This window comes from Macaca nemestrina, chromosome 10 (assembly GCF_043159975.1).
Source record: "Macaca nemestrina isolate mMacNem1 chromosome 10, mMacNem.hap1, whole genome shotgun sequence".
Taxonomy (NCBI): Eukaryota; Metazoa; Chordata; class Mammalia; order Primates; family Cercopithecidae; genus Macaca; species Macaca nemestrina.
In genome coordinates, this window is record NC_092134.1 from 37,404,207 (window position 1) to 37,423,658 (window position 19,452).

At 38.7% G+C, this 19,452-nt stretch overlaps 1 protein-coding gene across 3 annotated transcripts in view; it reads left to right on the forward strand.

Moving 5' to 3' along the window:
• The window catches only part of LOC105483672 (netrin 4), a 121,813-nt gene that overhangs the window by 39,198 nt on the left and 63,163 nt on the right, over nt 1-19,452 (forward strand). For all 3 annotated transcript variants that reach the window (XM_011744644.2, XM_011744642.3, XM_011744643.3), the window contains exon 3: nt 1,427-1,705. In XM_011744644.2, the coding sequence (XP_011742946.1) occupies nt 1,427-1,705 (279 nt within the window). The remainder of the gene's footprint in view (nt 1-1,426; nt 1,706-19,452) is intronic.

The window sequence follows — 19,452 nt, forward strand, 5'->3', positions numbered from 1 at the left end:
TAAAAAATGTTTCAAAACAGAAAATCAGGTTCTAGTTCAGGCTGTTGTTAAAAGAAAAAGATGTTACTTCTGTACTGACTTTTGAATATATGACATATTGTTTGTTGGACAATTTTATTTTCTGATAAGCTTCCTTCCACCACTTTGCATATGGATAAATGGGACAGAATCTGATTTGAGTTTAAGATACAACATTTTTTAAGCTTTAAAAGTTCAAAACTAGCTAGAAATACAAATACCGGTTAATTATTCCGTTATTTCTTACTATTGTCATGATACTGGTGCTATAACATGACAATGAGTAGGCAAATGAATTTAGGACCTGACATAAGGAAGTTATCTGGAATTCTCACCTATTACACAAATGCCAAGAACAATGTTAAATTAATTAATTTGTTTAGCAAAAATTTATTGAATACTTACTATGTGCCAGCCACTGTCCTAGGATACATCTGTGACTGCCTACATGAAGTTTATGGTCTGGACTGGGAAGACAGTAAATCACTAAACCACTACAAATATAATGTCAGATGGTGATAAGTACTAAGAACAAAAACCAGGCAGAGCCATTATAAGGACTTTGTATCTTGTTCTGAGGAAAATGGGAGGTCTTCGGGTGGGGGTGGTTTAAGCAAGGGAGTGACACGATCCAATCTCTGTTTATAGAGAACCACTCTGGCTACTGGCTGGACAATGGGCTGCAGAGGCCAAATGTCTGCTGAATTATTACCCTTACCCTCTCCTCCAAAGTTATATTTCATTGAGGACAGGTCTGTACCAGTAGACCTTGGAGATGTGATCTACACGGTCGATTCTTTCCTTTTTATACTTTTGGTGTGAAATTGATCTCTAAGGTGATACTTTTATATCCAAAAAGAGAGAGTTATATTTCTAGGCAAGGTAAATCAGATATCACCTCTCTGCCTACAGTGTCCCAGTGGCTTCCGCTGTAGTCAGTATAACTGTACTGTGACTTCCACAGGGCTCCATTCATGTTGATCTCACACCTGCTCTCTGTCCACCTCTCCAGCCACTGTATCTTTGTTCACTGGTCTCCAGTCACACTGACTTTGTTGTTCTTCCTTGAACAAGCCAAGCTTGACTCCGCCTCAAAGCCTTTAAGCTTGCTCTTCACTCTGCCCAGAATGCTCTTCCCGGCAAGATCTTTGTATGGCTGCCTTTATCTCAAGAATCAGGTCTCTGCTGGTCACTCAATGTATACTTCTGTGTACGAACAGGCAGCACATCTGCTCCTTAGAATAACAGGGCAGCTCTTTCCCAGGTGTGCTCAAGGTCTAAAAACTTCTTGTTATCTTATCATTCACAGATGACATAAGGCATAAATCAAACAGGGGCTACATTAGGCAAACAATTCAGGGTTTGCACACAGTCCTATAAATGCATGGTATTTTCTTTCTCTTTACAGGTTATTTTCAAAGCTTTGTCACCACCATACGATACAGAGAACCCTTACAGTGCCAAAGTTCAGGAGCAGCTGAAGATCACCAACCTTCGCGTGCAGTTGCTAAAACGACAGTCTTGTCCCTGTCAGAGAAATGACCTGAACGAAGAGCCTCAACATTTTACACACTATGCAATCTATGATTTCATTGTCAAGGGCAGCTGCTTCTGCAATGGCCACGCTGATCAATGCATACCTGTTCATGGCTTCAGACCTGTCAAGGCCCCAGGAACATTCCACATGGTAGGTGAAACAAGTCCTACCCTAAGAAAAACAAATCATAAGTTACCATCAGCTTTGGGCATTGGTTGGTATATGCTTAACACAGTGCTGCTAATTTTTTCCTCTGCCCATCACAGCTCCGACTCCATACCCATCCTATAAAGTGCCCATTAACTTGTCTTTTAATCTTCGGTTTTAGTGTTAAGTCAAGCATGATAACCAGATTCCTTGGAAAACACCCATGCCAGTTTTTAGTACTGTGACCTTCAGATATAAAGTATAAAGTGAGTAGGAGCAAGAGGATGGCATAATCCTATTAGTAGCATTATCACACTGAAACCAGCTTTGACAATAAATGGGGAACATTGTTCAATAGATTTTAAAGTGGGAAAAATAAGAACCTCGATTTTATGCCTGGTATCTTTGCTGTCCAGCCAGCAGAATGAATAAAAATTCTCCTCCGTGAAGAGGACTGACCCCCTCCTCACCCTAAGGCAGAGTTAAACGCTCTTTCCTCTAGGTTCATACAACTCCTGGACTTTCCTCTGAACTTTTACTTCTCTGCATCCCCCAGGAGACTGCGAACTCTCTGAGAAACTGTATGATCTTTGCATCCTTGGGACCAAGTGCATTACCTGGGCCGGAAGTAGGTGCTCAGTAGGTGTTTGGTTGAATGATAGCAACACAGGAATAGGGAGATGATGAAAAATTAGTGTCATTGTTTATCTGTCCTTACCTCCCCGACTTCCAGAAAAGATACAGAGTGGCTCATCTATAAGCACCTTGTTGGTACACATCCAGAGACTATGGATGGGGACTGGACAAGGAGAAAATAAGGATGAGCACTCCAATTCTTCGATTTTATATTTTGCTCTGATAATTCTGAGCAAACCAAAGCAAAATGAATAAAATGGAAAAGGCTGCAGGATATTCTACTGCATTTCCTAAAGGGTAGACGTCCCTATTCTTTCTTCTTTATCCCAGCCCTAGAATAGGATAGGCCACCAGCAGCCATGATCCAGTTAGCCAGCAGGACAGTGCTGGCTGGGCTGAGTCGCTGGGGCAGCATCAGGGTAACCAAAATGACTGGGACAGTGGACAGAAAGTAACCAAAACAGAAACAGTACTATTACTTGTAGAAGTTAATCTGGGCTCCCAGAGTTGAAGAAAATGCAGCATTCATTCAACAGATACCTGCTTGTTTCTAGACGCTGACAGATCTTTGAAATCCTACAGTATTGCTTCAAATAAAGGGTGCTATGATTTAGTGTATTTCAGTTAACGGGGTTCAGATAGGATTCAATCAGAAAATAACAAATATTTAGAGACATGTCAACCTACCAGACTGTGAACTAGAAAGCTTATGTAAGGTAGAGTGCTCAAAATATTTTGCCATGATATTTTAGCGAATTCATGAAAGGAGAGTATGCAAATCTTTTGTTTCCTCAACTGTCTCTTATAATTCAAGTCATACAGGACCACCTCAGAGTAGAGTCCTGAGCAAAATGGCAGAGGCCCCCATAACATGGCACAGGGTGGACCCTCAATATTTGCGGACTGAAGGACCTATGAGACTACCTGAATGGCTCTGATCAACCACAACAAAGTGCCAGAGTTCTCAAGGGCCTTATAAAAACTTCAGGTGGCCGGGCACAGTGGCTAACACCTGTAATCCCAGCACTTTGGGAGGCCAAGGCGGGTGGATCGCCTGAGGTCAGGAGTTCCAGACCAGCCTGGCCAACATGGCAAAACCCCATCTCTACTAAAAATACAAAAATTAGCTGGGTGTAGTGGTGGGCGCCTGTAATCCCAGCTACTTGAGAGGCTGAGGCACAAGAATCACCTGAACCTGGGAGGCGGAGGTTGCAGTGAGCCGAGATGGTCCCACTGTACTCTAGCCTGAGTGACAAAGCAAGACTCTGTCAAAAAAAAAAAAAAAAAAAAATTCATGTGCATGCATTTAAAAGTATTACTTTCTTTTTTTAAAGTAAGTCCTCTAAATATAAACTTTCAGAGTTAACAACACTTTCTAAGGCTGAAAATAAAAATTCTAGAAGTTTCTCTTTGTTCTGCCAAATTCAACAAGGGATAATCACTCATAGTTAACAGGCACTTTTGAAGAAGTCTTAAAATACAACTATTCTATACAACATACTGCCAGCAAGAAAATTATCAGCCTGTAAAGAGGTTCAGGAAAATCAAGTAAAGGGGATTATATATTAAGTGTTTTTCCATTTCAAAAGGATGTTAGAATGAGACATCTCCATCCTAGAAGACCCTATGGAATGGAAACCTCATTTTCTTACTAATCTCAGGTTGCTTTTGAAATTGGAAATAATTTCCTTTTAAAATAATACTAGTTTCCTGACATCTTTCTATCCCATTTTCATACTGATTTCAATTTCTGCAGCAGTGTAGCAGCCCCTAGTGCCATTACTAAGCATGTGTTTGAATTGAGCTAAGCCAAGCCAAAACTGTGGATAAGGCCAGGTAGCGGGTAAAAAACAGCCTAAGTGGCCAAGACTGTGTTGGCTTCCAGGGATCCAGTTCCGTGACAATTCTTGCTGTCCCTACTCTCTTTAGAAGAAAGAAAAAAGACGAAAAAAGAACCCATAAGCAATTGGACCAATAGCGACCATGGTTGGAAATGTGAATGATTCTGGTTTTCGATTTTTCCACCCCAAGCTTGGGTGCATTTGACTTTTATCTATACTTTTTTCTGAATTAGAAAAGAGCTTGTATTAAATTTGTAAATGGTTGCTTCTTTTGAATGTTTTTTTGTTTTTGTTTTTGTTTTTTGTTTTGAGATGGAGTTTTGCTCTTGTTGCCCAGGCTGGAGTGCGATGGCATGATCTCGGCTCACCACAACCTCCGCCTCCCGGGTTCAAATGATCCTTCTGCCTCGGCCTCCGGAGTATCTGAGACTATAGGCATGTGTCACTACGCCCGGCCAATTTTGTATTTTTAGTAGAGACAGGAGTTTCCCCATGTTGGTCAGGCTGGTCTCGAACTCCTGACCTCAGGTGATCCGCCCGCCCTAGCCTCCCAAAGTGCTGGGAATACAGGCATGAGCCACCACACCCGGCCTGAATGTGATATTTTAATTCCTATGATTGCTTCACTGAGCGTATTGAACATTGAAAGCATAGTCTTTTGCCTTATTAAGAACATAGGCATAGATTCATTGTCCCACATTTGTGTGTCTCTGGACGCCATTCATTTTATGTATACAGCTATAGAATAACTGAAATCTGATTGTGCCTGCAGAATGGAAGGTAGCTTCTTAAGAAATACTGTTCTTTTGCAGGTCAGCTTATCTGTATGTGCATACAAATCTAAATTTTTAGCACAGTTTTTATTTGCAGCAGTGGAGTGTGGTCCCTGAACCAGCACCATCAGCCTTACCTGGCAACTTGTGAGAAATACACATTCTCAAACCTTATCCCAGACCTACTGAATCAGAAATTCTAGAGATGAGGCCTAAGAATCTATGTTTAACAATCCCTCCAGGTGTTCTAATGCTTGCTAAAGTTTGAAAACCATTGCTTTACAGACTATGCCAATTCATCTGTGGCTAATATTGTTGCTAAAATGAGAATTAATGAAATCTGATTTTATGGGCTAGAATTTTTTATGGCTGATGATAGCAAATTAGGGAAGTTAATAGAAATGGCACCCTATTTCTTAAACTATATAAGATTTTAGGGTCATTTCCTTTCTTTGGAAGAAAAGAATAGGAAAAGAGATACAAACTAGGAGCCTCATTTACCTTAATACATTCCTCCTGTGTCTTTTTTTTTTTTTTTTTTTTTTTTTTTTTGAAACAGAGTCTTGCTCTGTCACCCAGGCTAGAGTGCAGTGGCGTGATCTTGGCTCACTGCAACCTCCCCCTCCTGGGTTCAAACAATCCTCATGCCTCAGCCTCCTGAGTAGCTGGGATGACAGGCACGTACCACCATGCCTGGCTAATTTTTGTATTTTTAGTAGAGATGGGGTTTTGCCCTGTTGGCCAGGCTGGTCTCGAACTCCTGACCTCAAGTGATCTGCCTGCCTCGGCCTCCCAAAGTGGTGGGATTACAGGCATGAGTGCCCGGCCCCTCCTGTGTCTTTTAACACAGCATCACCTTCCCCATGTTTCCCCTTCTCTCCAGATCCATTCCACTTCTCACCAGTTCAGTTTTCTTTCATCTGTCCATTTTGCTGGAAGGCAGACAGTGTGATGATTAAGACCCTGGTATTGGAGCCAAACACAGCTAAATCTGACTTACCACAGCATTTACTAAGTTATCTGTTCTCACTGAACCTCAGTTCTCTAATAAAATGAGGATAATTATCTACCTTTTGTAGCTATGGTGAAGATTTAAAATCTGATGCTCTGTGCCCTGGATATGGTAGACACTACTTACATTGCTGTCATGATTCTATTGTATTATCTCAGCCACCTCTACTCTTCTCCTTCATACACTTCTTTGCCAATAATGACAAAAATAAATCACAGCTTATGTGCTGTTTGACATGTTTACAAGGCTGAGGGTTTTGTGGCAAGGAAAACTGTACTTTGACTCCAGCCTGCTGGAATCCCAGAAATTATGTGAAGAGATCTTAAGCTTTTTTCTCTTTGCAGCTGTAGAGGACTGATTTAGTTCTCTTTTTCCTAGCAGCTGGTGATTTTACAGCTGTTGGGTGATGAATGGTAATAAGAGGGAATATGGAATGTTTCATTATTGTATTGAAATATCATCCACTGGATAACATGGAGGCCTTAGAATACTGTGAGAAATGTTTAAATGCCCTGAGCTGCACTTGTTAAGGCAGATTTTTCTCCTGTAATTTGGAACTTATTTTAAAAGATGGTCAATATTTTGACTGATGGGTCTGAGTCTAAGGGTAAGCACTGAGACCTGTGGAACCATATACTGGGGTTTGAGGAAAATGTTCCTTAGCTACCTAGCTGTGTAAGGCAGGTTTTAGAATCATTCATATACTCTCATTATGAAAGTGTTTCCCGAGGAATCTGGATACATTCATTCATGTATTTATGTTTTCATATATCATATGCCATGTTTTATAAATTAAGGACAGATTTAAAACTATAGTTTTCATCTTCTTTTTCAAATGTATTTACTGTTCTATGAATAAGCCAAAAGTATAATTAGAAAGCTCTTCAGGCCGGATACGGTGGCTCACGCTTGTAATCCCAGCACTTTGGGCTGCCGAGGCAGGTGGATCACCTGAGGTCGGGAGTAATCTGCCTGGCCAACATGGTAAAACCCCATCTCTACTAAAATACAAAAATTAGCTGGGCGTGGTGGCACGCGCCTATAGTCCCAGCTACTCCAGAGACTGGGGCGGAAGAATTACTTGGACCCAGGAGGCAGAGGTTGCGGTGAGCCGAGATTGCGCCATTGCACTCCAGCCTAGGTAACAAGAGCGAAACTCCGTCTGAAAACCAAAAAAAAAGAGAGAAAAGAGAAAGGAAGAAAGAGAGAGAGAGAGAGAAAAGAAAGCTCTTCAATCTTTAAGGTGTTAAGGAAATGAACAGGAGATTTTTTAAACAATAAAGTTTTTAAATTTGACTATAAGAAAGAGAGAAAGAGAGAAAGAAAAGAAAGAAAGAAAGAAAAAGAAAGAAAGAAAGAAAGAAAGAAAGAAAGAAAGAAAGAAAGAAAGAAAGAAAGAAAGAAAGAAAGAAAGAAAGAAAGAAAGGAAGGAAGGGAGAGAAAAGAAAGCTCTTCAGTCTTTAAGGTGTTAAGGAAACGAACAGAGATTTAAAAAACAATAGTTATTAAATTAGACTATAAAGTCAGGATTTTAAAAAATACCTTTATATGGTAAAACATGCATGTATGTTTGGAAATGTATATCTGTAAATTAGTTTTCGGTTTTAGCACAGAAAAAACGATCATGGATTATAAATACTGATGACAACAGTTACCCCTTACTGAATGCCTACTATGTGCCAGGTCTTGTGCTGTCATGCTACAAGTGTTATTGAATTTAATCTCCATAACAACTACATGGAATATCATCATCATTTTCTTTCAGAGAGGCAAAACCGAGACTTGAAAATGTTGACTTCCCCAAAACAAATGAAGAGCAGAGCCACAATTTACATTCACCTGTCAGACACTAAAGCCTATTCTCTTTTTGTTGGCTTTGCGCTATAGAAGACTTGGATCTAACCAGGGTTGACATTGTGCCAAGAACAGAGAAAAGAGAGGAGAAAAGGGATTGGAAGAGGGCAGGGGCGATGAGGGTGGGTTCACGGGATTGATCATCATGATAACCACAGAATCTAAACTAAGGAGGGAAGTGAGAGAGTAAAGACAATTCTCACCCCCAAAGGTTAGCTGATTTATTTATTTATTTATTTACTTATTTTTACTATTATTATTTTTCGAAACAGAGTCTCGCTCTGTTGCCCACGCTGGAGTGCAGTGGTGCAATCTCAACTCACTGCAACCTCCGCCTCCCAGATTCAAGCAATTTTCCTGCCTCAGCCTCCTGAGTAGCTGGGATTACAGGCACCCACTACCACACCCATCTAATTTTTATTTTTAGTAGAGTCGGGGGTATCACCATATTGGCCAGGCTGGTCTCAAACTCCTGACCTCAAGTGATCTGCCCACCTCGCCCTCCCAAAGTGCTGGGATTACAGGTGTGAGCCACCGTGCCTGGCCTAGGTGTTTTGTATTTTATAAAGTCCTTTCCTATGCATTATTTCACTCCGTCTTTACTATAACCCTAGAAGGTGTGACTGCTCTTACAGGGATAGGTAAACTATCCAAGTCCTCTACATTTTAATATGTAACCAGAAATTAGCATTGATTCTCTTCCATTAACAGCTAGTGAAATGGCTCCAAAGGGAAGAAAAAGAGAAAGAATAAAAGCAAAAACTTTGGATATTCTACAAAGTAAATCATTTAGAAGTGACTATCTTTGGAGGGGCATGGATATCTATGGTTTTATTAGGAAGAGAGATTTCTAGATCTACCATCTTTTACTTCCCTCTCTAGCCCTAAATCATTTTTGCTGCTGATGAAAAGCACCAGCAACCTCTATCATTTAATTTGTCACATTAGGATCTGGCGGAATAGGTAATCCTGTCTCCAAAGGAGGTGCAACATATTCCTAATAGTAACAAAATGTAAAGCCTGCCAAATTGATACAATTAGTCTGAGCCTATCCTCAATCCTTATTTCAGTGCTCCTGTGTTAGCCTGGCATAGTTCTGCTGGTAGTCCCTTAGCACTGAGTAACCCACAGGTGCTATAGAAGGTGTACAGAATGTTGATTTTACTTTATTTACTACCTCATATTTCCTAATAGAAGGGCAAGCCAAATTCACGTTCACGGCTGGCAATTATTAGTGTTTTGACTGTGTTTTCTCTCCACACAGTAAGATACGCTTTCTTTTAATGACAAAAATTGCCCAGGATTACTGTTTTTGATGATTAGGAAACAAGAATGCTTTGGGACCAGAGGCATTCTAAAATAATCTTGGCACCCATGGAAGGATTTCCTGTGGGGTTCCTTTCAAGAGTTCCCCCAGAACAATTAGATATTTATTTATAGGCCTTTATTTCACAGAGAGGTGAAAGGATAAAAATACCTGAAAGGTAAAATGTTGGTATCAGAGCTGACATCTCTAAAAGTGAAATGGAAGCCAATGGGAAAGTAAGGTTGATTCTCCAAAATATAATATTTGTTCATTTAACTTTTCATGAACATGCTTTCCAGAAAGTGAATGTTTTTTCCAGAAAACATATGTATTTAGGTCAAAATTGGGGCATTGTAAAAGTGCAAAAATGAATCTAATAGGTTTGAAATACTCATTCTTTAAATTTGGGAAGGAGCAACTCATATTTGACCTTTTTCTTACTGTAAAATACTCCCCAAATATTCAAGGCATACCTCACTTTGCAAATTTTCTCATGAATACTTCCTTTTCAGTATAACATTTTTGGATCCATCTGTGAATAGGCTGGGAGCCCGGAGTCAGATCTCTGTGTCTGGAAGACCTGGCCTTCCAATTTCACTGCTAATATCATGGGTTCATGGGGAGAAGAAAGCTACATGGAAAGAGAAAAGCTGAGGTTACTGATAGATATCTGACTTCTGGTGCACAAATCATGTCTCCACGGAATTTCATTTGTGTCTTGCCAATTTTGTAATAGCTGGAAGCATAGTTCAATTTGTCCTAAAACAGTTTTATTCAGTAGAAGATAAACTGTGATTTAAGTCCTTATTCTCCCTTGCAAGGGAAATTTTTAGTGACAAGACATGTAAGGTTAAAATACACACACACACACTCTTTATAATAATTCCAGAAGATGGAAAAAACCCACAGCCATTTCAAATGGTAAGGAAAACAAGATCTATTAATGTTGACATTCAAAACCTTAATAATATAATTGGGACTACAATTGCATTACATCTTAGCAATGTAAATATTTTAATGGAATAAAATAGTAAATTAGTACACATATAGGGATATAGAAGGGCTATAATATTTGTTAACTCATAGAAGATTTTTTTGTAATATGGGATTCTAATTTGGCATCTTTTTAGCTCTTTTCCTAGTCTTTAGGTAGAAAAAAAATAGAGAAAATTATGCTTTCAAAAACCAAGACAAAATATATTTTAGCTTTAAGATAGCTCGCATATTAGAATGGAAAAAAATATTATATTTGTTCTACTATTAAATGTTTTATATATAATATAAACATTATACAATTCATACAAGTAAACATGAATCAAGTGTCTTGCCTTTTAATTTTGCATCTCTAAGGGCATGTATTAGTCTGTTCTTGCACTGCTGTAAAGAAATACCTGACACTGGGTAATTTATAAGAAAAGAGGTTTAACGGACTTACAGTTCTGCAGGCTGTACAGGAAACATGGCAGATTTGCTTCTGGGGAGGCCTCAGGAAGCTTCCAATCATGGTGGAAGGCAAAGTGGGAGCAAGACCTGTGACATGGCAGGAGCAGGAGCAAGGGTGGGGGAGGTTCCACACACTTTTAAACAACCAGATCACTTGAGAACTCACTATCCTGAGGACAGTGCCAAGGGGAATGGTGCTAAACCATTCATGAGAAACAGCCCCCATAATCTAATCGCCTCCCACCAGGCCCCACCTCCAACATTGGGGATTACAGTTCGACATGAGATTTGGGTGGGGACACAGATCCAAACCCTATCAGGGCAACACTACCAGGCATGTAACCTAGCTGGCTCAGTGAGTTCTCAGAATTTCTGAAAGGCAGTGATTTCATTGCTTCCCAGATAAGAACCTAGTAGCCATTAAAATAAAAGAGAACACAGGATCATAGTGTTTCCTTAGGCTGAACAGAGGCAAAAAATCCTGTAGCCTATTTGTCTTTTAGTTCAAATTTATAACTTAATTCAATTCAACTTAACACACCAGGAATAGAAAGGAACTTTCTCAATGTAATAAAGGTTAGAAAGGAACTTCTCAATGTAATAAAGATCATCTATGAAAAGTCCCCTGTTAACACCATACTTAATGGTGAAAAACCAAATACTTTCTCCCATGATCAGGAACAAGGCAAGGATATCTGCTGTCACCCCTTCCATTCAATATGGTACTGGAAGTTCTAGCCAGGGCAATTAGGTTAGAAAAATAAGTAAAGAGCATTCAGATTAGAAAGGAAGACGTAAGCCTATATTTATTCACAGATGACATAATCTTATATTATAGAAAACTCTTAAGAATTCACCAAAAAACTATTACAGCTGATAAACAAGTTGTAAGATACAAGATCAACATTTTAAAAATCAATTATATTTTTATACACTGGCAATGAACAATCCAAAAATGAAATTAAGAAAACAATCTCATTTACAATAGCATCAAAAAAGAATAAAATAGAGAGAAATAAACTTAACTAAATGCAGGGCCTATACACTGAAAACCCTGAAACATTGTTAAAAAAAATTAAAGAATACCTAAGTAAAGGGAAAGACGTTTTGACTTCATGCATTAATTAGAAGGCTTAATATTATTAAAATGACAATAGTCTCCAAACTGACCTATAGATTCACTGTGATATCTACCAAAATTCTAGCTGCCCTTTTTGCAGAAATGGACCGGCCGAACCTAAAATTCGTGTGGAAAAGCAAAGGACCTCAAATAGCCAAAACAATCTTGAAGAACAACAAAGTTGGAGAACTCACACTTTCTAATTTCAAAGCTTACCTCAAATCTATAGTAATCAAAACAGTGTGGTACTGGCAAAAGGATAGACATATAAATCAACAGGAGAGAGAGCTCAGAAATAAACTCTGAATAAATTCAGAAATACATTTGTGGCCAAAATTAACAAAAATTAACTCAAAATGGATCAAAGACCTAAATATAGAGCTAAAATTATAAAACTCTTATAAAGAAACATAGGTGTAGATCTTCATGACTTTGGATTAAGCAATGGTTTCTTAGATATGACGCCAAAAGCACAAGCAGCACATAAAGAAAACAAATAAATTGGACATCATCAAAATGAAAAACTTTTGTGCATCAAAGGACACTATCAAGAAACTGAAAAGACAATGCACAGAATGGGAGTAAATACTTTCAAATCATATATTTGAAAAAGTTCTACTATCCAGAATATATAAAGAACTCTTACAACTCAACAACAAAAAGACAAATAACCCAGTTTAATAATCGGTAAAATATTTGAATGACTGGTCTTGAGCCACCCAAAGAAGATATGCAAATGGCCAATAAGCACATAAAAAGATGTTCAATGTCATTAGTCATTAGGGAGATGCAAATCAAAACGACATTGTGATACCACTTTACATCCATGGCTATGATCGAAAAGACAAATAACAAGTGTTGCGGAGGATATGGAAAAGTTGGAACCTTCATACATTGCTGGTAGAAATGTAAAATGCTACTGCTGCTATGGAAAACAGTCCGGAATTTTCTCAAATTTTGTTTTTGTTTTTGTTTTTGAGACCAAGTTTTGCTCTTGTTGCCCAGGTTGGAGTGCAGTGGTGCAATCTTGGCTCACTGCAACCTCTGCCTCCCAGGTTCAAGCAATTCTCTTGTCTCAGCCTCCAGAGTAGCCGGGATTATAGGTTCCCACCACCATGCCCAGCTAATTTTTGTATTTTTAGTAGAGATGGGGTTTCACCATGTTGAAGGCTGGTCTTGAACTCCTGACCTCAGGTGATCTGCCCAGCTCAGCCTCCCAAAGTGCTGGGATTACAGGTGTCAGTCATCACACCCAGCCCTCTCAAAAATTTTAACATAGAGTTGCCATATGACCCAGCAATTCTACCCCTCAGTATATACCCAAGTGAATTAAAAACATGTCTACACAAAATCTTGTACATGAATGTTCATAGAAGTATTTTTCATAGTAGCTAAAAAATGGAAACAACTCAAATGTCCATCAGTTGATGAATGGATAAACAAACTATGGTATATCTATACAATGGACTATTATCCAGCCATAAAAAGGAATTAAATACTGATACACATTATAATTTGAATAAACCTTGAAAATGCTGTGCTAAGTGAAACCCAGACACAAAAGCCCACATATTGTATTATTCCTTTTATATGAAATGCCCAGAATAGACAAATCCATAAAGACAAAATAGGTTGGCAATTGGCAGGCACTGGCAATTAAGGGGGAATGAGAAGTGACTGCCTAGTGAGCATGAGATTTATTTTTGGGGTGGTGAAAATGCTCTGGAATTAGATGGTGGTAATGATTGTACAAAATTTTGAATATACTGAAAACCACTGAAATGTACACTAGAATGGTTAAAAATAGTGAATTTATGTGAATGTTATCTCAGTAAGAAAAAAAATCAATAGCTTAAAAAAAGAACCCAAACAAACAAAAACAGAAAAACAAACATGGTGAGTTATATAGGAATTTTACAGAATAAATATATATTTTTTCAAGACCAGTCATTAAACTGACTGATTTCAAAAGCAATCGCTTTTGGATGGATGAGTATTGAAGAAAACCAGTTCTTTCAATAGCTGTGTCTGTTGTTTCTGGCCGTATACAGATAGTCACAGATTTCTGAATGACTCTGTATTCTGACAGAGTTTCTAAACAAGCATAACTTTTTAATAAACCAGTATTCCACCTTCATTTTTCATGTGCACATACTCAATGGTGAAGACTGTGTTTTACAAGATTCACCTAGAAACAATTTCCCGATATGAAAAGAAGCATCTGAACGAATTAACAACAAAACACGATGGAAGACAATATGCCCTAGTAACTGGCTTCTTGTACTACAATCAGGGACTCATTTATCTTAAACAAGTCAACTTTTGTAATACCCTGTGCCCTGTATCGAATACTGAGTGACAGTCAGACAGTGCTGTCAGGGAAGAAGGAAAACAGTAGGAAACGTGAAATAGACTGGATTTAAAAAAAAAAAATCTTTATAAGAGAATGCATAGTAGCCTGTGACAAGAATTTTTTTCCTTTAAAACAACCAGAAGCTATGCAAATACATTGAGCAAATGAATCTCAACGGGTGAAAAGTACTTAATAATCCTCACAGCATTTCTAATAGAATTTACCTGGCCCCCAGCTAATTATAACAACTCTTGGAAATCCTAGAAGATAGTGAATAAAACCCTACAACACCTTCCTTCATTCTCAAATGCTGCTTGACAGATAAGTTGCTTACAAAATGAGTTCTACTCGTTTTTTGCTTTCACGCAGTTTCCCAGGTTCTTGCCTAATAGTTGTGTTGAGAGTTTAAATGGCTTACTAGAAGTTGTATATTGTTAATTCCACTTTTGCTGCCTCCTTCTAAAATTATTAAAATTAAATAGGTACTAAGAGATTGAAACTGATGCCAAGGGATTCTATTATAAGAAGTTATTTTAGGTGTTTGTGGGAAGCAAAAAATAATAATAATAATAATCCTGATGACATCACTGTTCTAAGATGGAACTTCTAATATTTTAGGAATCTCTTGGGAGTTCTGTTCCTTATTCTGTCATTGATTTGCTTTCTGACCTTGGGAAAGTTTAAGTATAAAAAGACAAGTGCAAAGGAAAATTATGAAAACAAGGCTTTGAGATCAAATGAAGAACAAAGATGGAGTAGGTAGAATGACTATGTAGCTACTGTCTTAGTAACTGAGCATAGTGACCTAGTAGCAATTTGGCTTGAAAGAAATTTCAAATTATTTGGCTGTGTATTGAGATAGTTTCTCATATAGTATTACAGAAAGGTCTGTGTATAGACAGGAATTACAGCAAAAATCTGGTAATACTTGTTGATCATTTTTTGCTCTACATTTGCAGCTGAACAAACTATAGCTATTATAGAGGAGAAAAGGAGCCAATTTGATATTCTAATGCAATGAAGTCTTAGATATATTGAAATAAATGTCTTAAAATCAGAGTGCCTTACTTTATTGCCATTGCATACAGGCAAATCTGCAGCCAAGTTATGCACATACACCAGCTCAGTTCACTTGTAAGATCTAGTGAAATAAATATCCCAGTTGAACAGAAATAGTTTTTAAAAGGCCAGTAGTCAGAAATAATTTTTAAAACCTATTGGAAACAAAGAATAAGAAACAGTTCTATAGAGTGGAGTAATGATGGAAAAAAATCTCGTAAGTTGGTAACAGTATGATCTTATCTAAATGTAATCTTCTTAGGCCTCCTGGGCATTACAATTCTTAGTCTAATGCTATTTGCATTTTTATGGCAGAAATATTTATTACAGTCCCCAGAGGGAAGATAAAGTACGTGATGATACTGAAAAGAGGAAGCTAGTAGAATTAATCTTGTGAAAATATAAGACATTCCAAACCCACTTTACAAAACATGTTAAAATTCCATTTTTAGAAGTAAATCCTCAAGTATTCTTGATTTAAAAAAAAAAAAAAAACTTTAGGTAACATGTGAAGGGTAAGAAATGGTAGTGTTAAAAAATAACTTTATAAAAAGAAAGGTCATGACTCTCATATAAAACGAACATGAGTCAAAGATGTATTTAACTCATTAATGAATGACAGGCCAGTAAGACATTACAAACAGTTCAAAGGAAAATTCAAAGAATCACACATATATAGGCAAATAAAGAATGCTGAAATAGACCAGGCGCAGTGTCTCATGCCTGTAATCCCAGCACTTTGAGAGACCGAGGTGTGCGGACCACCTGAGGTCAGGAGTTTGAGACCAGCCTGGCAGCATGGTGAAACCCCATCTCTATTAAAAATACAAAAACTAGCCGGGTGTGGTGGCACCTGTAATCCCAGTTACTCAGGAGGCTGAGGCAGGAGAATCACTTGAACCTGGGAGGCGGAGGTTGCAGTGAACCAAGATAGCGCCACTGCACTCCAGCTTGGGCAACAGAGTACGACTGTCTCAAAAAAAAAAAAAAATGCTGAAATGTATTTACAAATGGATGCAAAACAAGTCAATATGAAGGGCAATGATCAATCGCATTCTACTGGACACAACTGATTTGCATTTCTATGGACAAAAATTGTTTGCATTATTAATCATTTCCTACAACTTACAGAGTTGTAAAATAGCTGAATGATGATAAAAGGCCAAGAAAACCTATCAACGGTGCGTTGTGGTAGCACACTTGGTAATCTCTTGGTGGGTGGGGGGCACGGGGAGTGGATTTCAGAATCTTTCACTATTTTTCCCTGACAGCAGGAAAGGTAATTTTGGTAGTGAGGTTTCCCAAAAGATGCTACATTTGAACCTAAAGTCCACAGTTATAAATAAAAGCAGTCTCTATCCCTGGTCTCACAAAAGAGAGATTTGTTTTGTTCTAGGAAGTCATTATTCTGAAGAGTAAGAGAGACTCCTACCTAAAATTACTCAAAAAGCCCAAATTTAAACTGTGCTGCTCACTTGCAAAAAATACTCTTGAGCCAATTACGTAGTTTTAAAACAATGGAATTTTTTTTTTTTTTTAGACAGAGTCTCGTTCTGTCACCCAGGCTGGAGTGCAGTGGCACGATCTTGGCTCACTGCAACCTCTGCCTTCCAGGTTCGAGCGATTCCCCTGCCTCAGCCTCCCAAGTAACTGGGATTACAGCACACACCACCATGCCTGGCTAATTTTATTATTTTTGGTACAGACAGGGTTTCACTGTGTTGACCAGGCTGGTCTCGAAACCCTGACCTCAAGTTATCTGCCCGCCTTGGCCTCCCAAAGTGCTCAGATTACAGGCATGAGCCACAGCGCCCAGTCTAAAACAATGGAAATATTTTAAAATCTTCTTTCACTTGGCTTTTGAAGTGAGGTTTCTGTTTTGTTTTTTGAGACAAGGTCTGGCTCTATGGCCCAGGCTGGAGTGCAGTGGCACAATCTCGGCTCACTACAATCTCCGCCTCCCAGGCTCAAGGGATCCCCCACCTCAGCCTCCCCGAGTAGCTGGGACTATAGGTATTCACCAGCACACCTGGGTATTTTTTGTATTTTTTGTAGAGATGAGGTCTCACCATGTTGCCCAGGCTGGTCTCCAATTTGTGAGCGGAAGCCATCCACCCTCCACGGCCTCCCAAAGTCTGAGATTACAGGTGTGAGCCACCACGCCGAGCCTAAGTGAGGTTATGTTATCAACGCTATTTTTAAACTCAAACATGTTTTGTGATTTATTTGAAAAGCCCAAGTTATGCTTTTCTCTGCCCTTGAGCCGTTTCTGCCTTCCTTCCTGTAGATGGGTGGGTTTGGGGGTTTGTTTTGCTTTATTTCATTTTTGTTTAATCATCTAATTTTCACAAAAGTGGCCATGCTATATATAGAAAGATAAACCACAAAACTTGGCTTTAGGTCTTAGTTCTAGCTGTAATACTACAAAAAAAAAAAAAAAAATCTACTGAATCACAACTTTAAGCAGTCTCAGAATCAGTGCCCACCATATATATATATATAGATAGATGTATACAGATGTGGCCAATCAATGTACACAGATGTGGTCACATTTGGAAATTTGTGTGTGTGTGTGCGCGCACATGCGCTTGTGTGCATGCACATGCATGCTTGCAGTTCTGAATACTCTTCCACTCCCGATTTCTTATGGTAAGTAGCATGTGCCATGGCACAGATGAACTTGGACTTAGATAAATAATTCAAAGCTTTGGGGCATATAAAATTTGGACATGAAAAAATGGAAATAAGCCAGCAACCTCAATTTAAAAATTTACCTAAATCATTTGGTTATGCACAGTGTACTTATTCTTCATAACTAAATTTAAACTGACTAAAAGTCATCACACTACCTATTACCATTCTTACCAGATCGTATCTAATAGGGATGGTAAATAACATAAAGGAGGTGCTATCCACAAAGAGCAAATCTTTAATTAGAGTTTATTTACATTCCTGCTGTCATCTCTGTTTGTAAATTTATCCAAAGGAGGTCCTAATAGGGACTTGTTGAGGCTTGCAGTGGCCTGGAAATTCCCCTAGAAGGCATCAGAATCTCCAGTGTGCAGATAGAAAGGTTTTATATAGAACCAATGAAGATCAAAATCTATTCTTTACCCCTACTTGCCCTGAACTTGATGCCAGGTGTGGGAAATTGGGGCCAGTCTCCCTGTATTCACCTATCTTCAGAGCTGCTTGACTTCTTCCAGAGGAATAAACCGATAATCCATTCAAGCACAGAACACCCATGAAGGGGCTCACCCTGAGTCCAAACCAGACTCTGTCCTGGAGAGCTCTCACTTACAGGACACGTTTTGGGAGGACACACCAATTTTATTTAAGCGTCATCCTGAAGAGACTTGGCCAAAGTGGACCACTCAAAATCCTTCTGCTGAGGGTCTTACAATAGCATAGTTTAGGGGTTAAGATGAGGATGCTAGAGTGAGACTGCTAGAGTTCAGGTAGCTTTACCACTTACTGGCTTTGTGACCTTGGGCCAATTACTTAAACTCTTTGGGCCTTTGTTTTCTCCTTTGTGAAAGGAGAAACCCCTACTGTATGGGGTTTTCGTGCTAAGGAATTGAGTTAATATTTACACAGTGCCTAGAACAGTGCCTGGGTATATAGTAAGAGCTACTCAGTGTTAGTTACTATTACTATTGTTGTTATTATTTATCATCAGGTCCATAACTGACCCACATTCCTTGAACTTTACAGTAGATCTCCCAGAGATGACCACTACACATGAGGACATATTTATCAACATGCCTTGCCCAGTTATAAGCCTGTATACCCCTTATAGGAAACAATCTGGACAAAGCTAAATGTGACAAGTGAAATTATCTCATTCCTACTTCAAATGCATAATTATCACCCTCCCTTCTTGGCAGTTTTAAAAATGAGACTAAGCTCAATAACTTAAGTTCTCAAGGCTTCATAATATATATATTCCCTGAATGAAAAAAAAAATGCACATTTATTGGAAACCCATTGTATGTCAGTTACTGGGGATTCAAAGACATTTAAGCCACTGTTTCTTCTGCAAGGTCTTACAATGTAGTAGAGAGAGGCGGATAACGTAAGATTCCCATGCCGTACACTAAATGCCGTTTTCTTAGGGAATTTGCATTGGCTCCATTCATGGTTTTTTCAGGTCTGTCCATCAGAGCAAGGTCTTGGCAAATTAGTGAAGTAGGCACAGTTTGTTTTTGGCTCCTCTCTCCCCTTCAGACATTCCCTTTCCCTCCTCCGGAAAGTCCCAGTTCTAGGATCGAAAACATGATTATAATCCCTGCCGAAATGTTTTTGCTAATAATATAAGGATTTGCCCCTCCTGAGGGTAAGTGCATTTTTGTA